At 46.1% G+C, this 23,630-nt stretch overlaps 2 protein-coding genes across 10 annotated transcripts in view; one reads left to right on the top strand and one right to left on the bottom strand.

Annotated features, from left to right (window-relative positions):
* ITSN2 (intersectin 2) overlaps positions 1–19,301 on the top strand; it is a 173,313-nt gene extending 154,012 nt beyond the window's left edge. For 8 of the 9 annotated variants that reach the window (XM_032652396.1, XM_032652398.1, XM_032652397.1 and 5 more), the window contains 7 exons: positions 1,461–1,628; positions 2,030–2,245; positions 2,821–2,942; positions 3,671–3,753; positions 6,320–6,403; positions 6,849–7,022; positions 7,537–10,150. In XM_032652396.1, coding sequence (XP_032508287.1) covers positions 1,461–1,628; positions 2,030–2,245; positions 2,821–2,942; positions 3,671–3,753; positions 6,320–6,403; positions 6,849–7,022; positions 7,537–7,694 — 1,005 coding nt within the window. In that variant the 3' untranslated portion in view covers positions 7,695–10,150. Of the gene's footprint in view, positions 1–1,460; positions 1,629–2,029; positions 2,289–2,820; positions 2,943–3,670; positions 3,754–4,060; positions 4,065–6,319; positions 6,404–6,848; positions 7,023–7,536; positions 10,151–19,247 lie in introns of those variants that run through there. The other variant, XM_032652403.1, reaches the window with a different exon arrangement.
* FAM228A (family with sequence similarity 228 member A) lies at positions 420–23,162 on the bottom strand. Its single transcript, XM_032652414.1, is given in 11 exon segments — positions 420–3,702; positions 10,165–10,541; positions 12,194–12,338; positions 15,277–15,433; positions 15,551–15,638; positions 16,972–17,032; positions 17,034–17,047; positions 19,011–19,056; positions 19,058–19,197; positions 20,814–20,882; positions 22,634–23,162. Coding segments are annotated over 10 exon segments (984 nt in total). The 5' UTR covers positions 22,724–23,162; the 3' UTR covers positions 420–3,702; positions 10,165–10,367.
* Positions 23,163–23,630: the final 468 nt, after the last annotated feature.

Genomic DNA, 23,630 nt, shown 5'->3' with positions numbered 1-23,630 from the left:
AATCCTTGAAATGGGCAAATAAAAGAGGTATCCATGGTCATTTGGGTTACCTGTCCTCCCCCTTCCCAGAAAGCTCCCTGGCCTCTCGGGGTCATGATATGTTGTCTAGGCAGGGCAGCGCCCTCTAGTTCTCCAGCTGTGGAAAGAGTCCACAGTTAGTATGACCTTGGGGTCCAGTCTTCCTGCTGAGATCTGAATTCATCTACCAACTGAATATGTAACCTAGACGTCCCAGCAGTCTCCAACTCAGTGTCCTAGACAGCTCATCATCGTCCCCTGGCTGTATCCTACCTCAGCTGGCTGACTACACAGTCCCTCTAAAATTCCATTCATCTTTTTGACACAAACAATGTTGGCCTCTCGAGCTGGTACGCCTTCTAAGGAGAAGGCAGACTTTCAAAGGATTATTCCACAGGTAATCATTGCGGTAATTTTAATCATCTTACAAAGAAAAACAGTAGAAATAATATAAGACCGTTGCTTTTATTGATTATGCCTTGATCTCTGGTCTGTAAGCCATGTTAACTCAATATAGACCTTATGTTACAGAGTTAATGTCACAGTTCTGATACCAAATGGACCCGTTAATATACATTAATCCACAGTCCCTTACCTGAAATATTTGGGGCCAGATGTGTTTCAGAATTCAGACTGTAATTCAAATGCTGTATATTACATGACACCCCAACAAGCCTGGGCAGCACCGATAAGCAACACATTAATGGTCCTACAGAGAAATTCATGAATAATCACTATTAGTAGACGTAAAAAGTTCATCTCTTCAGTTTAGGTCAAGTTTTGCCACTAAATGAGTAATGAAAACAGCTTTAGGCTTTCAGAGCTTTTTCGTATTTTGGAACTACAAATGAAGCACAGGAGTCGTCTACTGATGGGCCTGCTGATTTCCAGAGGGACCACACAAATTTGCCTTCTCTATCCCTTTACCTTTGGAACATCAGCGTGAAGTCACTTCCCAGTGAAATGAATGCATTTTCCTACATGCTGACAACATGGTTTTATTGTGTTTTTTCCATGGCAGGGGATTCATTGCTTTCAGCAGATTTCTCAGAAGGATCAGTGACCCCAAAAATATAATGAAATGTTGCTATTCAGCAAGTTAACATGCTTACCAAAGGCGCAGCCAGTTTATACTGGAGGGTTCACCCTAAAGGCACATGGCTTGTTACTGGGGGAAGTGGGGACACACCCTTACACATACAGCCTATCCCCAGACCCAGCTAGAGGGCCACCAGAGACCCACAGGGCACTTGGTCCATGTAGCGCTTGGCCCACCCTCTTGTCACTGAGTCACCTGTCTCCCCGAGTACTCGGGGGCCCTGAGCCTCTCAAGGGTAAACGACTGTCTCGCCCACTACTGTATTTCCAGCGCCCAGCACCCAGCTGGCAGGGCAGGTGGAAGACGTAAGACATCCCACATGACACAGCCCCCTCTCTTCCAGATTCTGGAGAACACCCCAGAAAATCACGTAGACCACTCCTCTCTGAAGCTGGCCCTCGAGCGGGCAGAGGAGCTCTGCTCGCAAGTTAATGAAGGAGTTCGGGAGAAGGAAAATTCAGACCGACTGGAGTGGATCCAGACTCACGTGCAGTGTGAAGGTCTCGCGGAGGTGAGGCCTGTGGGGCTGAGCTGGGTGCCGCCAGACAGGCTCTGGGTGGGGAACCAGGTTCGTGCCTTCCCCTAGTGTAGACAGTCTGTGCCTCAGCTCAGCCCATGCAGACTCACCATCCTGCCCATTCTTGGGTTGTCATCTTCCTTTCTCATAAAGAGAGATGTTTTGAGTTCTTTGAATTCAGCCAGGAGAATCAGTATTCTGTGGTTTTGTAAGTAATTATTTTCACTGTGCCAGTTTGAACTTTGAAGAGAAATAAATGTAAGGATCTTCTGTGTAAAAGTGAATGATTACAGCCACATTCCCACCTAGAAGGTCTACCGCACCTCCCTCAGGTCCAGGGCGCTGGCCTTGCCAGGGGTGCTGGGAGTTACAAAGTGAGCTTCTTTCTCTTTAAGCAACTTGTTTTCAACTCCCTCACCAACTGCCTGGGACCCCGCAAGCTCCTGCACAGCGGAAAGCTGTACAAGACCAAGAGCAACAAGGAGCTGCACGGGTTCCTCTTCAATGACTTCCTGCTTCTCACCTACATGGTCAGGCAGTTTGCTGTTTCCTCAGGCTCCGAGAAACTTTTCAGCTCTAAGTCCAACGCTCAATTCAAAATGTATAAAATGGTAAGTGTCACGTTCCTGGCAGTAGCATCAAGAGCACAACGAGGTGTTTCCTTTACTTTAAGGACCTCCTTCCCAGCCTGAGCCTTTCCTGTCCTCATGGGACTCTCTCCACCTGCCTCCAGACGGCTCACGCTTCCTTTGTCACTTCCCAGGGAAGAAGCCTAGTGTGGCTGGGCCTTCACTGCCCTCTGACAGCCACCAGCTGGATTCCAGCTATGGATTCCAGCTTCCTTCGCAGCAAACAGATCCCACCTCCGTCCACATTCAGCATCGGGTCTCTCCATAAAACCAAGGCTGACGGGAAGGGTCAAGTGTCAGTGCCTGGAGGAGAGACCCTGTCACGTGAGCTGTCAAAGACACTCGGTGCTCCTGTCCCCACTTTAGTAACATCTGATCTACCCTAGATATTTACTTTCATGAAACAGAGGCAGTTTCTTTTCTCCTAAGTAAAGGACTCTGGAAGCTAGACCCCTCTACTTCTCAACAAGGCTCTTCAGAACAGACAATTCTGGACGTAGGTGGGTGGAGTGTTCTGACCCATTTCACAGCCTGTGTTTTGGCCCTAATTCTTTCAGCCCATTTTCCTGAATGAAGCCTTGGTGAAACTGCCCACAGACCCTTCCAGCGATGAGCCTGTCTTCCACATTTCTCACATTGACCGGGTCTACACCCTCCGAACAGACAACATTAATGAGAGGTCAGTCCTGACCACGTGTGACCTGCCTTGAGGCCTAGGAGAAAGCCTGACCTCTCCCTCCGCCATAAACCCACCTCCAGCCCATGCTAACGCCCTACTAAATCCCCCTCCACCACAGTCCCACTGGCAGGCCTTGGTTCAGACGTGCCAGGTTACCGCAAATGCCTCTAACACACTTCCCTGCTTCCAGCCTCTCCTCGGGATCTTCTGAAGCGGGAGAGCCAACACCTCCCTTCCTACTGCAATCCCTCAGGGACAGTCTGTGCTCCTTCGCCTGCTCTCTGAGGCCGTCCTGTGCCTCTGGGTCTCAGTCCCATCCCTGCACTCCCGCCGGATTGTCTGCCCTCCCCCACTGCCCTCTGCATGGGTGCCTTCCTCCCTCCCTGCCTGGCCAGCTACGCGTCCTCTGTCCTCTGGGTGTAGCTCCTCCTCCGCTGTGTGCACAGTTCTCTGCAATAGAACCTGTCGTTTGTCGTGCTGAGCTGCCATCGCATCTTCCATCTCTGTGCGCCCAGCACCTGACAAGTGCTTGGTGCTGTCAAGAACTTTCTAGAAATTCTCAGCTCGATCCTCAATTAGCAAACAAGTCCTTCAGTTGAATTACTGTGAAGTCTATGATTGGGAACTTCTCAAAGCCAAGGTTAGCGAGCACAGAGCTCTGGGGCTCCTGGTGGAGCTGTGAGACGTGTGCGAAGTCTGCCCGATGGCACTCTCTGCTCCTCCTCCAGGACGGCCTGGGTCCAGAAGATCAAGGCGGCATCTGAGCAGTACATCGACACCGAAAAGAAGAAACGGGAGAAGGCTTATCAAGGTAGTCGGGGGGTGCCTGGGAGGGTTGGAACCAGCCACCAGGGGGCCCTGGGCACTGGGCGGGGTCCCAGCTTCAGGGCACAGGCTGCTGCTTCTGCAGTGAGGGGATAAACGGGGACAGCCTGAAAGACCAGACTTGCCGCGAGCGAGCTGTTTCAAACCTCCTGGGGGCCTCCCTGAGCCCCCCCCACACTGTCCCCTACATAGACGGGGGTCATCCAGTGCGAGCCCTGGGACCTCGCTTCTCTCTGTGGCAAGGTCTCTGTCCCTCCTCCCCACACACACTCTTCACTCCTGTTTCCAGGAAGAGGGGTCTGTCCTTTGCATAACCAGCCCTGCCTCTGCCTCTGCTTGGTCCATTTTGCTCCATCAAACTTCACTTCTACAGCCCATTTCCCCTCAGCTCCTCCCCCACCCAGCCTCTACCCCACCCCTCCTCCAGGTCCAGCCAGCCTCCTCCCAGCACTGGGTCCGGGACCCTACACTCAGAGCCTTTCACTCCGCTTGCTGTCCCATCACTCTGTGCGAATGGCTTGCTCACACGACGTCAGTAACCACCCCCAACAACTTGGCTCGCTTTCCCCAACAGCAGGAAATTGAGGCCCCTCCCTCCCCCGGACCCCATGACACCCCTGAGGGTCCTTGTACCATCAGATCTTCTTTCATCATCTCCTTCCTAGCTCTGCTTCCTCCCACCCTACCCCAAGAGTTCTGAGCCTCCCTCCCTCATGTCACCTCAACTTCAGTGGTAACGGCTGGCCTGCTGTCCCTGCAGCCCCTGCTCTCCAGAAACACCTGCACCACTCCTCCTGTTGGATTAACCTCCTTCCAGAAGTAGCTCCTCCCGAGAATCTCAGTGGACGGTAGTATTGTCCTTGGGCGCACACTGGAAATGTGCTCTCTGACCATCCCCATCCCCCCGCATCTCTAGACAGTTGCAGAGTCCCGCATATATTCTCTCCATGGTTCTCTTCCCCATTTGCATAGCCCTGTCCTCTCCTGGTGGCACAGCCCTATTAAGAACCTCCAGTCTCCCACCAGGCTATGGCACGAGGCCCCTCCCTGACCAGTCCTCCCACTTAGGTTCCTGGCTGCTGGAGTTGCAGCTCTTTATGTTTTTTTATTCAGGTTTCCCTTATTTTGTTATATACTCCTGAAAGGTATAGGTAAATTGGCTTTTGCTAATTGAATCTTATTTTAATGGTACTTTAAAGGCATGTTATTGAAAAATCAATGATTGAATCTTTTCAGAAAGCATATAATGATCTCTTAATTGGTCGAAGATAAATCGAAGTTTTTCTTTACACCTTTATCTGTACATATCGTTATGCACTTTCCACGTGTTCCATTCTTTAGACCTTTATTACTTAACTCTGTGCCAGGCCCTGTGCTAGGCTTAACTGGGCCCACAAAATGAATATGGCCCAGCCCTGCCTTCAAGGGGAACTGAATGCCAGTGCCTGCTGGGCCGGTGGGCACATAGGAGGGGTGGGCCACTTCTCACAGAGAAGGTTCTACTTGCCCTGAGCTTTGAAAAGTCGGTAACTCACCAAGCAGCTTTTGTTAGTTTTTAAACCCCTAAGGGCAAACCCTGCTTAACTTTATAGTTACCAAGATAATCTGAGTTCACTAACTCATTTCTCTCCATATTAAGTGTTTCTGAGTACCTCCTTAAATAAGGTCTTAAGTAAAAGTTTATAAGCTGAAGTGTTTACATGTAATTGGAGTTATGGTGAGTGGTTAAGAAAGTAGACTTTGAGGACTTCCCTGGTGGTCCAGTCCACTTGCACTGCAGGGGGCACGGGTTCAATCCCTGGTTGGGGAACTAAGATCCCACATGCCACGCAGCACAGCCAAAAAAAATAATTAAAAATAAGTTCTAAAAAAAGAAAGTGGACTTTGGTATCTGATGTGTTTTTGACCTTGCCGTTTTAGAAGCTCTGTGACATAAGCACGTTATAGTCATTTCTAAGACTCAGTTTTCTCATGTATGACAATGGCAGTTATAAAGAGCTACGTTGTAAATGTGCAGTTTAAGTATTATAACTTATGTCAAAGTCGATCACATGCCTAACACAAAGTAAGTATCCAATGAATGTTAGCTGCTTTTAAGTGCTGAATGAATATGACGTATGGTGATGTTGTTACTATTACTACCTGCTAGGCAGTTGAGGGGTTAATACAAGGATGAATAAACAGTCTGTGCTCTGCCATGGCCCCTCCTGACAGAGGGGATGGACTGACACAGAAGTTCAGACCCAGCAGGCTGTGTGTGGGATGCACAGAGGAGGGAAGGGATCCAGGAGGTGAGATTGGACCTGCATGTTGAAGGGTGTGTAGGATGCTGATGGGCAGAGATGGTGGCGAGGTACCCTAGCAGGCGACACAGCCTGGGCAAAGTCACAGAGCAGCCAGATGCTGCCAGGCCCAGTGCAGTGGCACGTGAGGCTGGGGAGTGCTGGGGTTGGTCAGAAAGACAAGACTGAGTATCTACAGCTTAGCGTCATCGCTCTGCTGTCTGCATTCTCAGAGGAGAAACTAACATCACTGGTCTTCCTCTTTTGTAGCTCGCTCTCAAAAGTCTTCAGGCATCGGGCGTCTGATGGTGCACATCATTGAAGCTACAGAACTAAAAGCCTGTAAACCAAATGGTAAATGCTTCTTTCCTTCAACTGGTGTGGTAACTACCCTGCTCTTTGCTGATGACTCTTCTGAACATTGAATAACGGGACACTTTTTAAAAGTCAGTGTTTCCAGTGCCACTGAAATGGTTATTGGACCAAAATTATTATCACTCTAGTTTCCCAATAAATACCGATGCCTCCTTCCTCAGTGCTTCTGAGTGGAGAAAGCAGGAAGCAAGCTGCACTGACACATGCTCATGGGGAGCAGCCCTGGCATTCGAGCCCACACAGTCCCTCCCCAGGTTTATGATGCTGTCAGCACTGGGAACAGAGACCACAAGGCAGATGCAGACCCTCAGGCAGTGACCCCTGCGGCCATGGTCTATAGAGACACATCTGTGTAGATCCTGCTTCTGCTCGAAGAAGGCCCTATTGTCACATGCCACATGTATATTGGTTTGTTTTTGTTCAGGAAAGAGCAATCCATACTGTGAAATCAGCATGGGCTCCCAGAGCTACACCACCAGAACCCTTCAGGACACACTAAATCCCAAGTGGAATTTTAACTGCCAGTTCTTTATTAAGGATCTTTATCAGGATGTGCTGTGTCTTACCATGTTTGACAGAGACCAGTTTTCACCAGATGGTAAAGTATAACTCTGGGGGGTGGGGGCGGGGATATGAAGTTTTCCCCCCATACTCTAGGATCTGGGGTCTGGAAGCCGGGTGCTCAGCCTTGTTTTCACCCCAAGACACCTAAGGGCAGTGACACAGGCCATGGTCCTCAGCACCTCTCAGTGGCTGCAGGGGGGGATACCTTCTCAGAGGAGAGGGGGGGTGGCCTCAGGTGTGTTTCAGGTCTTTGACCCCAGTCACCCCTGCTTACCTAATGGAAACGCTGTGCTCCTGGCACCTACTGAATGGGTGAGCCATTCCCTGACCAAAGAGGCTTGGATTCCCAGCAGTTTGAGTTTCCCTCACACAAATCCCTTGTTCTGCATGCATCCATCCATTCACAGTATCCAACAGCCATTAACCAAAAGAAGTTACTTGTTTTGAATTTGAAAGTTCTATGAATCCTGTTTCAGACACTCCTTCTGTGATAGTTTTTTAACAGTTTTTTAAAGAAGACTTTTGACTCTCACTTGTCTATTCACCAGATTTCCTGGGTCGCACTGAAGTTCCAGTGGCAAAAATTCGAACAGAACAGGAAAGCAAAGGCCCTACAACCCGCCGACTGCTGCTGCATGAGGTCCCCACCGGGGAGGTCTGGGTCCGCTTTGACCTGCAGCTTTTTGAGCAAAAAACTCTCCTGTAGGGGCCTTAGGGACCTGCCCACTAGGCTGGGGCTGGAGAAGAGAGCCGGTGCTGCCCCTGAGCTGGCGGAGCGTCGCGCCGCTTCATCCAGCACAAGGCCACGCATGCTGGGGCCTCTATTTTATCGCACACGAAATCGCTAGCAATCTATGCAAACATGACCTTCCCTATAAATAAACCAAACCCCATAGCACAGTGCCTTGTATTAGTGTTAACATGTTCGGCTGTGTTTAGATGCCAGGATTTCCATTTTCAGGGCTATAAAAAGTATGTGGAAATGAGGCATCAGACCACCAGACGTTACCACTTGGTTGAATGTGTCCACTGTGGGTGGTTTGGGTGACGCTGTAACCATTTCACACCACGTGACCTCCGCTGGGTCACAGCCACTCAGGAGGTGAAGGACTGGGAAGAAATGCAGCCTCAGCGTGGGAACAGCCTGATTACGGAAATAGTGTCCACTTGTGCACTGAATAAAAACAGAAACTTGATCATTTTACTCCTGATTAGATTTTATCATTCTGTGCTGAGACAATAGTTTGAAATCTAAGGGGGAAAGCTTGATTTACTTTAAATACTGTGAACTCTAATGATGCAGAAAATATTTTTCAACGTTAATTTTCTGAAGTATAAATTATTTATGTAAATTCCTTGTTTTTGCATATGTCATAGGACATGCATCTTTAAGCTTTTTCATTGCCAATATGTACAGAAAGAGAATAAAAATATAAGTTTATGAATGTAACTTCAAAGCTTGACTGATTTACTTTCTATGTGAAAGGCTTTTAAAAGGTAATTTCAGGGGCTGCTTGTAATGAATCCAAATCTCCTTTCTGCAACAGTGAGAAAAACCAAGGACAGAATGTGGCGGGGAAGTAGTCAGTCAGGAGACCCCAGAGCCTCGTCTTGACTGCCATTGACTTGCTCTGTGACTCTGGTCACTTTACCTACTGTTTCTGGGGCTTGGTTTCTTTGATGGCTAGAATGGATGATCTCTGTGGGAGCTAGAGCGTTCCCTTTTGAGTGCCTCTGTTTGCCTAGCTGAGTAGACCCTCAGGGGTAACGTAGCCATGAAGAAAATGCACAAGTATTAAAGATCATCAGCAGGTCCCTCAGCCCCTCCAGCTCCAGAAGCACCTGTCTCCCTCCCCCTGCCCCCATGCTGTCAGAGACACATCCACACCTGTCAGAGCTGTTTACTCAGCCTCTGGATTTTGAAATGTGAACTCTGTCTTGAACACTGATAAAAATAAGGTCTTTCTTACACACTAAATCCCTGGGTTAATGAGTACAACTGGGAAAAGATCTGCCTTTTGGAAGGAATCACACAGGCTACAGAAGCCCTGATTTCTCAGGGAGCAGGGGTTCTCTAGCAGCTATAAGGAAGGATTCAAATGTCCCCACACCATAGCCCCTGTTTCTGCCTAAACATAATCACTGGACAAAGAAAAACTGGAAAACAATTCAGAATATTCAAGGAAAAAAAAAAACATCATTCCAGGTATTGATCCTGGGCACTGATGGGCTAAAACACAGACCTAAAAGAAATACGCCCCAGTGTCAAAGGAAGAGACGCTCAATATCTGAACCCAGACAATTGAGAATGTTGCTCAATTTAGGGAAAGTCTGGCTGCTCAGGCTCAGCCACACTGAGCAAAGCAAACTGCTGATCTTCTACAGGGTTCTGAGACTCGAGCTGTGTTGGTTATGGAGGCAGGTGTGGGCTGATGTTCACAAGTCTGCCTCTGACCAGCTGACTTTCAAAGCATACAGCTGCCACTGATGGGTCAGGCAGGCTTAAAACCAGTCCTGGGGTTACCTGTGACCATAGCTATAGGATAATCCTTTCCTGGGACTGTGGGACTTCCTCACTGGGATGAACTGCGGCTAGTGCCATGTCTCCATGTCTAGATATGTTAGCGTTCTTGTGGGACTTAGGACAGAGGAGCCTGCAAGAGGTGAGTCAGACAACTACGAAGTTACAGAGGATAGTTAATGGCAGTACTTCCAGCAACTCCAGTCACCCCCTTTGATGGAGGAACATGGCACTGATCCTTAGGAAGTCACATTCTCTCCTGACAAAAACGGTAGCCTGATTTTCTGAAGGGCGAGGAAGGGACTACCTTACACTACCTACCCCTCCAGGGGAAAGACTTTCCTCCAGGGGAAAGCCCCTCCCGTGCTCTTCAGGATCAGGGTGCCCAGGCAGGCAAACCGGACAGCTCCACGCTCTGAAAGGGGACCCAAATTCTGAGCAGTCTAACATCACAAAGAGTGGCTTCGAGGAGATCGAGTGCCCTGGTGAATGACCATGTGCTTTGGCACCAGAGGGACTGGACGTGGGATAGAGAACACCGCCACTTTCAAACCGTGCAGCTGACATGGAGCGAGTTAGCAAACCTCTGAGCTTTGTGTAATGGAAGGTGATAATACTACCTTGCTGGGAAATTTTTTAAATGAATACACAGTACCTCATGCAGTTCCCGATTCACAAGGGAGAGCTCAATAAACAGTAACTTATTTGGATATTCCTCAATTTAGGGAAAGTCTGGCTGGTCAGGCTGAGCTGCATTGAGCAAACTGATCTTCTATTTCTTTCTTCTGTTTTTCCATTTCTGGAGAGAAAAAATGTTGGCAGCGTTTTAACTGTTGTAGAGACACTGCAAAGTAAAGGTCAGCAAAGTTTTGTTACAAACGGCCCCTCATGGGGCACAGTTCCGGGGGCGGCCAGGTGCCGCCCCAGGACCTCTGCTGTCATCACTCTTCTTTCCACGGGCTGTGACCTCCGCCTCTGCTGGCCTTCCCCAGCTACCCAGGATCTGCGTCTGTGCCGTCTGGTTCCTAAAACCTATTGACAGAAGAGCTGAGTGTAGGGTGGGGAAGAGGGGCTCATGGGACAGGGAGGAACTTCCCGGCTGATTCCAACTGACACTCATCTTCCAGGCAGCTTCCCAGCCAGCCCTCCCCTCACCTTACCCTCACTCTATCTGGGGTCTGCACCTCTCAGACAGGGCTTCCCGTGTCTCTGGACTCCACACAGCACTAACTTTCTGTGGTGTGGCAGAGATGACCAGCTGTCCATGAGACGCCAGCTCTCCCTGCCACTGTGCTCTGAGCAGCAGGGACTACTCTTCCCAGCACCCCCTGCCCCCTGCAGTTAGGGGCCGCCTTGTGACTTGGTCCTGGGGGCCCCCCTACACCCCCAGGCCAGACGTCCTCCATGACCTCTTCCCTTTTCAGGTTGACAGGAATGAATTCCTGGGGCAAGCTTGGCAGCCAGGTGCTGGAGATGAGAAACGTTCCTACAGCCAGGCGCCTTAAAGACTGCATGAAAGAGGGACGGCCTGCCAACCTGCTGACCCACCAGCTCTGGTACAGGAGCAAAAAATAAACTTCCAGTGTACGTAACCCACGCTCCACTTTTTGATCTCTTGGGAGTAACAGGCTGCCCTACCGTATGGGCCTGACTGAACACAGTCACGTTCAAACCTGACTGAAGGGCTGGCTCCCCGTGCTCTCAGATACAATTACGCTCAGAGGTAACTTACCACATAAGAGGCATCCGTTTCTCTCTGGACAGACAGGAGAACAACGGGATTGGGTAGGAGTTGGGTCACAAAACACCTATCTAACAAGGTTTTCAAGGTAGAGAAAAGGACAGCCCCTCGCGCTTTGTGTGTGGTGGAGGGAAGGAGCCACGCTGGTGAGTGAAAGAAGAGATGCAAAAATCTACAGTTCGCTCAGAACGGCAGGAAGCTACTACCTACCAAGTGCCTGAAGCCCTCCCTAGAAGCGTCCTAACCCTCAGGCTTCAGGGTATACAGGTTGTGGGAGAGAGGATGGAAGGGGAAATAAACCGTGAGCTGTCAGCTGTACCAACCGGGGTGTGAGCTCTGGGTAGGAAATCTGTGCATGGAAATTTCCTGCATGTAAAGGCCTTTCACATAAACTATCATTTTGCCCTGATTTTTTTTTTAGTATAAATTTCATTTCAAAAGATTCCCACCTGTTGTGACCAAACTATGGAGAACAAAATTTTTGGTCTGGTTTGGATGTAATAAGCAGTAAATGGTAGGAAAATGGCAGGAGAGCAAAAACTCAGAAAAAAAGAGCTGAGGATATCTTAGAGGGAAGATCCCCTCTGGCCAGGTTTTCTCTCACCTTATGAAGGGCACAATCTGTCCCCCAGAAGTGGGGTCCGGGGTCCCACAATCTCCTTTCTGAGTGTCTTCACCCAAGGCTCTCCTGCTAAAGGGTGCCTGTCCATGCAGCAGTACTGAGCCCAGAAGAGACCCCACCACTTCTTCTGCATGAAATAAATCCTCCTGCCTCCTCTTTCTCACTCCCTTCTTTGGCTACTACTGCCTGTCTGCCTGTTCTGCCCTCAGAGTCTGTCTGAAAGGAAGAGATTTGTCAATGGATTCTGGACTCTGTCTGCTATCTGTCAGATGTTACACAACTCTGCCATCCGAGCCCTGTTCCCCCCAGATCTCTGCTCACCAGACTCTTCTTTTCATGCTTTTTACTCTCCTGGCCAAGCTTCGAGGAATAAAACTGCCTTTCAGAAACAGTCTGACTTAGGTCACTAGTCGTTTTCTCTTTATCAGGTGGATATTTCTCTTCTGCACAGACAAGCTTTTCAGGACTGCAAAGAAAAGTAGAAAAAATTTATCTTAATTCAGTATAAACAGAATTGTACCATTCAATAACTGTCTGAAAATTAAGTTAATGAACTCAATACTCACTTTATGAAAAAGAGAGACTGAGAAAACATCACTTTGTGGCCGTCAATCAGTCTGCCCCACCCACACCTCTGCTGATGCCAGTCTTAGGCAGTAAGTCATGTGACCTTCTCAGGCTGTGGCTGAGGCACCTGACCCAGAGCCTCAGTCCCTAGAGTTGTAATTGGGACAGAGGGGCTCCAGGCAGCTTTAGAGGGCTCAGACCAGAAAGGCAGGACCAGGGCATCCATTTTCCAGGACATGCACAAGAAAGCAGAGAAAGAGAAAGGAAGCAGGTTCACAAAGAGAAGCTATGACGAATGCCACATAGTCCCAAGGAGGAAAGGACCGGCCTCGTGGTCCCTTAAGTGGCCTGGCTATCTTCCTGACTGCTATGGTCTGAATGTTTGTGTCCCCCCAAAATTCAGATGTTGAAACACAACCCCCAATGTGATGTTATTAGGAGGTGAGGTGAGGCGTTTGGGAGGTGATTAGGTCATGAGGGCAGAGACCTCATAAATGGGATTAGTGACCTTATAAAACAGGCCTAAGAGAGTTCCCTCACCCCTTCCACAGTGTCAACCAGAAAGCAGGTCCTTACCAGACACTGAATCTGCTGGCACCTTGATCTTGGACTTCCCTGCCTCCACAACTGAGAGAAATATATTTCTGTCATTTATAAGCCACCCAGTCTCGTATCCTGTTATAGCAGCCTGAACAGACAGAGACACTGACTGTGGCTTCCATGACAGACTGATGCTTTCTAACATACCCAGGCCCCCTTGCCTTTTTTTTTTAACTTGACAAGGACTCTGCTTTTTGTAATCAAACTGTCTCTAACATAGCCACCTTGCTCTTAAGTCCTTTTCTTACTTTACTGAACAGCCACCTGAGGCACCTCCAGGAGTGTCCTCTCAGAATGTTTCCCAGGGCTGTCTCCACTCCTGCCCTGGGAAGCCCAAGCCTATCTAGAGAAATCACCTCCTCCTTCATTCCTCCATTCCTTCCTTCCTTCCTTCCTTCCTTCCTTCCTTCATCCCACAAGCATTTACTCATCATACTATGTTCCAGCTAAGTGCTGGAAGCACCAAGATAAGTTAGCAGCCCCTGCCCTCAAGGGGCTTGCTGCAGAGGCAAGAGGCAAATGGGGGAGTAGAGGTACTTCATCGTGTGATAATCCTCTCAAGTGCTGACTTGACCCAGATATTTCTGTGCTTTAGTATATTTCTTTTCTTTAGGGAGTGGGGATTTTTTAGAAGAAGCCAGAAAAGGTGGCAGGACTCAGAGGGCACCTTATGTGCTATGTTGAGTCTGGACATTATTGGAAGGGTTATGGGAAGCTACTGAAGGGTTTTCTGTTGGGGAGGGTTGATCACTTCAAAAAGATGGAAAGGTAGAGAGTCCATCAGAAGAGACAGACCCAAGCGCAGAATACCAGTTACGGAGCTATGACCGTCTATAAAGGTTGAGGAGCCAGAGAAGGGAGATGAGGAAATAAAGCAATATAAAGTCTTTGTCTTGCTAGGGGATGGGGAGTTATATAATTATTGACATTTAAATAAAAATATTTGTTAAAACTGATAAAGAAACCATGAAACCAGAAATAGAACATAAAACTTCCAAATCACAAGAAAACAAAGTAGTGTTGTTCATTCCAGCAAAACTCAGGATGGGGGATAAAAAGGAAACACCAAGAAAACACAACAGGGCTTTTTCTTTTTTTTCTTTCTCTTTCTCTCTCTCTTTCTTTCTCTCTTTCTTTCTCTCTTTTATTTTCTTTTTGTAGAATTTATAAGTCTGCACAGACTGACACTCCTGCTGCAAAAACTAGAGAAAAATAAAAAGAATTCACCTCCTTCCGGCCCCACAAAATTCATATTTTAAAGTCTTTGGACAGCAGTGTAAACAATTCCAGAGCGGAAAGAGCCCTTCCAGAATGAGCTGGCAATCTCTGACTACTTTGTCCCCTGGGAGCTTTGGCCAACATCAGGTAGCAGGGACTGACTCCTCCATGCCCCCAGCATACCTCTGGTGGATCTTTCCTCCCAGGTCTGGTGCTATCCTTGAAAGTGAGTAGTCAACCTTGTTCTGAACACCACCCCACCCTGCGGAGGGGGGAGTCAAACCAGGGCACTTGAAATAGGTCCCCTCAGGCCCTGAATATAGACAGCCTTCCCCAAAACCCATCTGAAAAAGAACCAAATAAAATGCTAGAACTATAAAAATAAAACAATTGAAAATAAGAACTCAGTGGGTGGGTTTAACAACAGATTATTAGACACAGTTGAAAAGATAATTAGTAAAAATACCTAGTATCAAATATGGGGCAACAAAAAGGATGGGAAATACACAAGAAAGGGTAAGAGACAGGGATTACAATGAGAAAATCTGAAATATGTTTAACTGGAGTACCAGAAAGAAAGTAGAGAATATGGCAGAGGTAACCATCAAAGAGAAAATGAATGAGAACTTCCCAGAACTGACTGAAGATACCACTTTACAGATACAAAAAGACCCATGAATCCTGAGTAGGATAAATAAAAAGAAATCCGCATCTAGAAACATCATGGAAAACTACTAAAATCAAAGACAACAAGAAAATCTTAAAGGCATCCAGAGAAAAAAATAATTATCTTCAAAGGAACAACGGTAGGATGGGCAATTGAAAGAGCAAAAGACAGGGGGATATAATATGTGTTGAAAGAAAATATCTGCCAACGTAACATTCTTAACATTCTTAATCCTGTGAGAACAGCCTTTAAGAATGAAAGTAAAATCTTGAAATGGCTACATACTGTGTGATTCCAACTATATGACATTCTGTAAAAGGCAAAACTATAGACACAGCAAAAAGACCTTTACCTGCATTTGCTACGAGTTTTGCTTCCCACAGGCCTTGCAGAAGCTGTGGGCTGCTCTTTTGGAACCACCCTGTGGAGACTGAAAGTCAGCTGGGGCAATCTGGCATACTGCCTGGCCTTCTCTAGTTCTTTACATTCTTTTAAGGTACATCGTTTTCCTACAGGAAGATAAAAATCTAAATCAACACTCTTAAAGTCAACTCCAGTCACTCTTGGGGTAGGAAATCACTTGACAATTGAAGTCTCTAAAGACAAAGCCCCATGATCACAAGTACCCGTCTTATACTGAAAAATAGCCCTCCGCTCTTCATCCAACTCTTGCTGTCTTCTAAACAGAGGATCACAGAACGGTGGGACCGTAACCTGCGAGAACATGACTCTTTGAGGACGCACGTACAGTTTGTATTAAGCGTTTTAAATCTGTCTGAAGCATTTGAGTGTGGCCTTACTCTATACCAACTCGGCTGAGAATAAGGACCCAGGAATAATGTCATACAGAGCAAGGGAAGTGTAAATGCCACCTGCCTCACACTAGGATATTTCACTGAGCCTTAAGTGGCTGAATGGAGCAAGGGCCACCCAAAGAGAAGACACATACTCCTGTTCAGAGTTCTACAGTATCACTGCATCAGTCAACAAATATCTGCTAATGCCACTGCATGCTGCAACCCAGCAAGGTCCTGTCCTTGGGGATCTCTCAGTCTAGAACAGACAAGTCATAGACAACGACCACCTTGTCATGAGAGGCATCAGCTCGGGTGCTTTAGGAGCACAAGGCAGAGCCCTAAGCCAGCTTGGGAGGAAGAGCGCCCCCTTGGGGGCTGACCACTGGTCTCTAAGGGCCCGTGAGAACCGCGGGGCAGGAGAACATCAGTGTGCTGAGGGTCAGGGACCAGCTACAGAGGTCGTGGAGGAAGGTGATTTTCTCCTCCCCCATCCTAAGTATAGGCTTTAGATAGAAGGACTATTTCCCCTTGCTTACTTCCCCACACACTTGACCTTGACCCAATGCTATTTGCAAGGACAACATCCACTGAATGAGGAGACAGCATAATGACTGCCCAACACAATACAGTGAGTCCCCCAGAGCCAAAAGAACCTTCCTATCTTCACAACCATGATCTGCCTTGGTTTTCGGGAGAAGCAAAATAAACCACTTTTCTCTTCAGAGCCACACACGTTTTTTTAATGAATAGTATTATCAGATGGTCACTTTTGCTACACAGGAGTAAAAATCCTGAAACCTACATCTCAAAATTTTAACGCCTATATTGTTGGTTTAAAATGTGAAGACTCATTACAAGTTCAACTACTGGCTCCCTGGGCGGCCTTTCTTGCATCCCTCCTTTCACCTCCCCTAGAAAGGAGCTCTCCCTGCACTGGTTCTGTGACACTCTCATCACACTCACTGTCCACTTATCTTCCCCTACCTTCTGGGCTTCCAGTTTGCTGGATGTGAGTGGGTGGATGAATGAATGAATGGACGAATTATCACACACATGCAAGTGCCTTTTTCACAGTGTCAATTCCCAAGTAGTCGAAATTACTTTGGGTTCGTAATCTAAAACTCAGAGGAAATGCTTTTGTGAATTTTTTTTTAATGAATGCAGAATAACTGAGACTTCTAAAGTGACCAGGTTTTCCCCAACCCCAGAGCTTCTAAGAATAAATAGGTAAACGTAAGAAACTTACTTACCTTTCCATAATTTGAGTCCTTTTTTGTCATATAAAAAGGATTGTATACTTCAGGATCATAAGTCTCCAAATATTTCCTTTTAAAAAAAAAAGTACACTTAAGAGCAAAGCATTACATTTAAACGTGCTTTAGTATATTTCTTGTTTTTGCAAGATTCAAAAAAGCCAAATACTTTATTCCATTTCTTATATAAAATCATAGATTCAAAGGGTTGGAAGAAATCTCAGAAGTAATTGAGATTGCAGTGAGAGTCCACCACCTTCTGGGAGAAGTAATCATCCAGCTTTAGTCTCATGTCATCCACTAGCCTTGTTTGAGAACCTTCTGCTCCATTAGGCAGGTACTCTCTTGGTCATTCTAACCACCAGAAAGCTTGTCCTTAAGACAGAGCTGAAGTCTGCCTTGTCACTGCCAGTTCTCCCTGTGAAGTAACACAAAACACAACTTACTCTTCACCCACATGTCAGCCTTTTACAATATGTACTTAAAGGTTTCATTTCCTCTTGTATCATCTCTGCCTTGGGCTAAATATGCTGTATTTCTTTCCACTTTTCCTCCTGTGAAGTGTTGTCCAGCTCCACCCTCTTCTAAAGGTTCTGTAACTGGTGACTATCCCCAAGTGGACAGGTTGGGCCTGATGCTTCCCACTTGAAGCACCGCCTCTCAATACAGCCTAAGAACTCAGATGGTTTCTTGGAAGCCAGCTCACATGGTTGACTCACACTGAATTTACTGTCATTTTAAATCACTTGGACTTCAACACATGGCTTTTCTAAGGCATGGCTTCCCCATCCTACACTTGTGTGACCACATTTCTGGGCATACTTGTAAGACGTTGCACTTTGGTTTCAAAGTGACCTGGATTCAACCTTGAGCTCTGTCTCTCAGGGCATTTAGGAAGAAGTAGTTAACATACACATCCAGAAATTTTGCTCAGTAAATATACCTAAATGCTCTAACGTTCCAGTCAAACTACTCTAGATCTCTGCTAAATAACTGGAAATTTAGGTGGGCCTTAATGTCAAAAGAGGGTCCTGATCTCAAAGTTAAAATAGAAAAATCTTCCATAGAAGAAGCCAAAATTTTGTTCTTGTTTTGTAAAACCAAATTGAATAACAGAGGGTATAAACTGGTGATCCCTTCACTTCATGGTTGACTAACTCAACAGCCATGGAAACCACTTCTCCTTTGCCCACAACCTATTAGAGAGATTGGAAAGGCACACACTCTCCTGGCTCTGCTTTTAGCTAGGACTTGGGGTGTGACCCAGTTATGGCCAATGAGACCTGAGGGGAAATCTGCTAGGAGCTTCTGGGGACTCTTTTTGCTTCCTGATCACAAAGGATGAGATGAGGTGTAAGAAAAGGACCCCCTGGCATCATTTCTCACCCCTTCTTCCTGCCTTGAACACAGACCTAATACCTGGAGCTGAAAGCAACCAAATGTGCTTTCAAATGTGAGGGTGACGGGCAGAAACTGAAAATATTCAGGACAGCAGAATAGAACAACAGGAAAAACCTGGATAATTAACGACATTGTTATGCCGCCAGAACCCACCGTGAGACCACCTATCCCTCTATTTCTTATTAACCAATAAATGTTCTTATGGTTTAAGCCACTGTTATTCTATTAACATTTACCTAAAAGCATTCCTGATAAATCTAGTTCCAAATCAATACTTCTATTCCCTCTACCTGGAATTTCAGGTTTAAAAATGCAGTAGGTTGTATCACAGTTCCATGAATTCATCTTAGATACAAAAATAAATTTGAGACTCTTTGCATAAATAAAAATGCTGACCCAACTTTTCAAATAATGCTTCATTAAAAACAAACTCTCATGGGATTTCTCTGGTGGTCCAGTGGTGAAGACTCCGTGCTTCAACTGCAGGGGGCACGGATTCCATCCCTAGCTGGGAAACTAAGATCCCACATACTACATGTCTTGTGGCATGGCCAAAATAAATAAAATAAAAAAAAATAAAAACCCCATGCTCCAGTGATTCTAAAGCTGCCAAAAAAAAAAAAAAATTCTCATACCGTTTTATTTGTGTGCTTTAATAAATATTCAGGATTCTCTTGTTTTTTCCAACCCTTTATATGAAATTACTTTTTCCATAATTCTCTGCTGAAGAGGCTTTGCAACATTTTCAGTCCATTTTTTATGTAACAACTCTTTTCTTCTTTCCTTAAAAACATCCAGATGCTGAAAATACGTATCCAATCTCTAAGGAAGTGATACAAACAAGGAAAACAAATTATTAAGAAGTTTTCCAGGCTTCCCTGGTGGCGCAGTGGTTGAGAGTCCGCCTGCCGATGCAGGGGACACGGGTTTGTGCCCTGGTCTGGGAAGATCCCACATGCCGCGGAGCAGCTGCGCCCCTGAGCCATGGCTGCTGAGCCTGCGCGTCCGGAGCCTGTTGCTCCACAACGGGAGAGACCACAACAGTGAGAGGCCCACGTATCGAAAAAAAAAAAAAAAAAAAAAACTGAATTTTGGGCTTCCCTGGTGGTGCAGTGGTTTAGAGTCCGCCTGCCGATGCAGGGGATACGGGTTCAAGCCCTGGTCTGGGAGGATCCCACATGCCGCGGAGCAACTGGACCCGTGAGCCACAACTGCTGAGCCCACATGCCACAACTACTGAGCCCGCGTGCCACAACTGCTCAAGCCGATGTGCCCAGAGCCCGTGCTCCGCAACAAGAGAAGCCGCCGCAATGAGAAGCCCATGTGCCGCGATGAAGAGTAGCCCCCGCTCGCCACAACTAGAGAAAGCCCGCGTGCAGCAAGAGACCCAGCTCAGCCAAAAAAATAATTAAATAAATAAATTTATTTTTTAAAAAAGAAGTTTTCCATTTATTTTCATTTGAATAAGTGGGGCGGTGGCGGGGAACACTTGTTCCCACTCCTCAGCTCTCAGCACATTCAGGATGCAAAGTAATAGAATAAGGTATTTGAAGAACAGTATAAATTTCAGAAAGAGAACCTGAGAGCACAGAGCAGAAAGAACCCATGAACAGTTCTACACCACAACTGTGCCTCCAGATTAAACCACATCCAAACCACTAACTCTGAAAACTCCTGCTTCTTTTTAAGAATTCAAAGAATTCCCTGGTCACCATTCCATGTCTCCAGGCTTCATCATCAGTAAAGAATGTGATAAAAGTGGTAGAAGAAAAAGAGCCTAGACTTGCATCAGCACCTCTCTCTCTTTTATAAAGGAGTAAAGACTGTGATAAAAGTGGTAGAAGAAAAAGAGCCTAGACTTGCATCAGCACCTCTCTCTCTTTTATAAAGGAGGGTAAACCCACCTACCTCTTTTGATGCTCAAATGAGAATATATGTAAACTTCCTTTATAAATTATAAGCCACAGTACAAACGTTAACGTATTATACACCAAATTTCAATCCCTCTCATTGAGATGAAAACGTCCTTAAATTTATTAATTCCATAGTGATGATCACTACTGACTGGTCATTATCCTTAAATACTAATTCATCTCTTGTGGCTTTACATATTCCCACTGTGATGTAGGAACATATGAGAGAGAGGTAGATTTTAGGAAAGAATTTCTATTCAGTAACAGGACGAAGACGGGGAGCAGTTAGAACAATCTCTCAGATCCCTTAAGGATAGACCTGGGACTCCCAACCTCTTAGTGATTCTGCAAGGAGATGGCACAATCTCAGATCTATGTAGTTTGACTGGGTGATTCAGAGGAGGTTCATTCTCCCAGAAAAATGAATCTCTCTGACATGGTAACATCCTCTTGGCCACACTGTTCTGTATCACTCTTGCTTACCTAGAACACACTTGGAATCCACTCTCTGTAGCCAACTCTTACCTTCGCAACATAATTTTCTCTAAATAATATCATGTATACAGATTCATCAATGTCTTCTCTAGCCAATGCCTAAAATTACAGAATTAAATATTAGCATTTAGATCCTGAAGAAACAAACCAGTGACAAAATACAGTGTATTTTACCAATAATTTGAGTGTAAATCTAACATCTGTACCTCAAAACATATCTTGTAACTTTTTATTATGGAAATTTTCAAACACAATTCTCCACGAACCCATCACCCAGGTTCACCAATGATCAACTCAGAGTAGATCTTATTTCATCCAAATCCCTACTCACTCCCCTGCCCCCCACCCAGATTATTTTGAATCAAATCCCTTACATCACACCATTATTTTTAAAGTACCAAGAAAGCTTACTAATTAAAGGGATCCTCTATAAAATGAAGCCTCTTTATAGGCAGTCTGTAGATGTGTTTTAAAAGCCCTTGAAGTTTCCTGACTTCTGCTAGGTCTCTTTATAAGTTAAAACCTATTTATAAGTCAAAACTACAGAAGTTTGATTTAGTTCAACGGGTTCAGAGCCAATTAGCTGGGAACTCCTGGCGGAGGACCAAGATGGTCTTACATCTAGGGACTTGCTGTTTCCATTATGAGCTTGGGTAAAGCTGATGCACTTAAATCCTTACTTTAGGGCTTTTCGTTTGGATCACTATGAACCGATCTTCCAGCTTTTACTCTTACAGAACTAAGTAGGGACAAGTGGAAAGGCAATAAAAATTCAGCATCTGGAAGAGAAATTCTGTTACGTAAAAGAATTATCTAGTGTGATAAAAGGGGGTGATTAGTGTAAAGTGATACAGGTTCTTAAAACTATGTTGTTCAATCTCTGGCTCATCTTTCAGTTCTGCCACAACGAGTGCATCAAAATAAACTAAACCTCAAACTCAAATACCAAATCTGTGAATAAGATAAATCTCAAAATGGACAGTTGTATTTTTACCGGTATATTTAACAGCTTCACATGAAATCTAAAATGATATTCAGACAGCTAACTAGGGTCTTCTCCAAATTACAACCCTCTTGATAATATAAACAGACTCTTGCTTTAAAATAAAGCCTTCTTACACTTATTTTAAGATGGAAGTTGAAAAATCATGTAAAACAATTAAATGTTTTCCCCAATACAACACAAATTTAGAATAAATCAATTTATCTGAAGTAGAAACATACACCGACAATCATCTTGAGAAATCACATTTTTTTAGCCATCCTATTAACATTATTAGCAAATGTTATACACACTATTGGTTGTATGTCAGATTTTTGAACCACCTTTTCTTCGTTTAAGGAAATAGTTTTTGATAGCTCCTTCTTGGTGACTGTGCGCCCGCACACACGCACACGCACACACACACACTCTCTCGCCACTCTTACTGCCACCACAGTAAAAGGGGTAAAACAGAAAAAATATCCTAGAGCTTCTCTCTATAAAATAATGAAACTTTATGAGAAAATCATTGCTTTACCAGACCCTGGAGTATCAAGAATTCACTGGCAAGCCCAGACCTGGCTTCCCCCGCCTCTCCCGCAGGGCAGCTCAGGGACTGCTGTTTACCCACAGCCCGCCCTGTTGCTGTCCTGATGCTGCGGTGACCACGGGGAAACACTACAACCACCCTGGGCCAAATGCGATCCCTGGCCATTCCCATTCGGCGAATTCTTTGAGAACCAAGTCTATGCCAGGCGCTGTTCTAGTTCTGGGGAAAACAACTGTGATTAAGACACAACAGATCCTAATTTCAAGGGATTTATGTCCCACCACCCAAAGGTGGCCCCCAAATGCCACATTATTTTACCTCCATCAAAGCAATTGACTCGGGTTCTGGCCACTTTAATTGTTCTGGCCCAAAATGTTTATCATAGTTGGACATTTTCGTGGCAGCCATAAATAACAGAATCCCCGAAGGAAGAAAGAGTAAATTGAGGAGATAGGTGATTACAGTTGAAAAAGTGAGGTCTTTCAAATTCAGAAAGCAGTGTATCGTTGCTCTGCCACTTAGTAGACTCGGTAAGTAAAACAACCAAATAAATCCTCGGGTCCCCTAAACCTGTTTCAAAAAGGGGGTGATTAGGCTCCCCGACCCGTGGCCTTAAGGACCCAATCAGGCAACGCCTCAGGGTCTGCCCGGGGCTGGGCCACACCGCCGAGGGGCCACCGTAGGTGATCGCAGGCCTGGGCTGCCTTCTGCTCCCCACCTTGGGTTCTGCGCTCGGGGCGCTCCGGGGCCGGTGGCACGGTGACTCACTGTTCTGGGAGGGGAAGGGGAGCTCCTCTAAAAACAAATTAAAGCACTACGCTTAGACCCCAGCCCCTCTTCCCGCAAGCCCCCTACACCTCTCTCCACAGGGGGCGCAGAGAGGAAGGAGCCGCCCCCACCCCACCCCCTAGCCCCGGCTCGGGCTCGCCGCCACCCCGGCCCCTCCGCGCGACGTCTGCCAGGCCTTCAACCGTCCAATACGACACCACCCCAGGTTTTAGTTAAAAATATACATATATATAAATTTAGGTCATGTAAATTAATTCTAAAGAGAACTTACCATTTATCTGTATGATCCAGGGCACCAAGTAGAAGCGAGGATTTTAGTACCCCTTTTGCCTAAGGAAAACAAAAGTCTCTCCTCCTATGCTCCAGGTCCTAAGCCTTCTGTGACTAGGAGTCAAACTCAACATGAGCCAGAGGGGTAATCAAAATGAATTTTTATAACTTTGCAGACTCAGAATCAGCACGTGGGTAATCAAAATGAATTTTAAATTTTCTAAAGACTGTTGGAGAAACCTAGGGAGAATATGTG

The sequence above is a fragment of the Phocoena sinus genome, chromosome 13 (assembly GCF_008692025.1).
Source record: "Phocoena sinus isolate mPhoSin1 chromosome 13, mPhoSin1.pri, whole genome shotgun sequence".
NCBI classification, from domain to species: Eukaryota; Metazoa; Chordata; class Mammalia; order Artiodactyla; family Phocoenidae; genus Phocoena; species Phocoena sinus.
The sequence above is the reverse complement of the archived record's forward strand: the minus strand, read 5'-3'. Positions and strand labels throughout refer to the sequence as shown.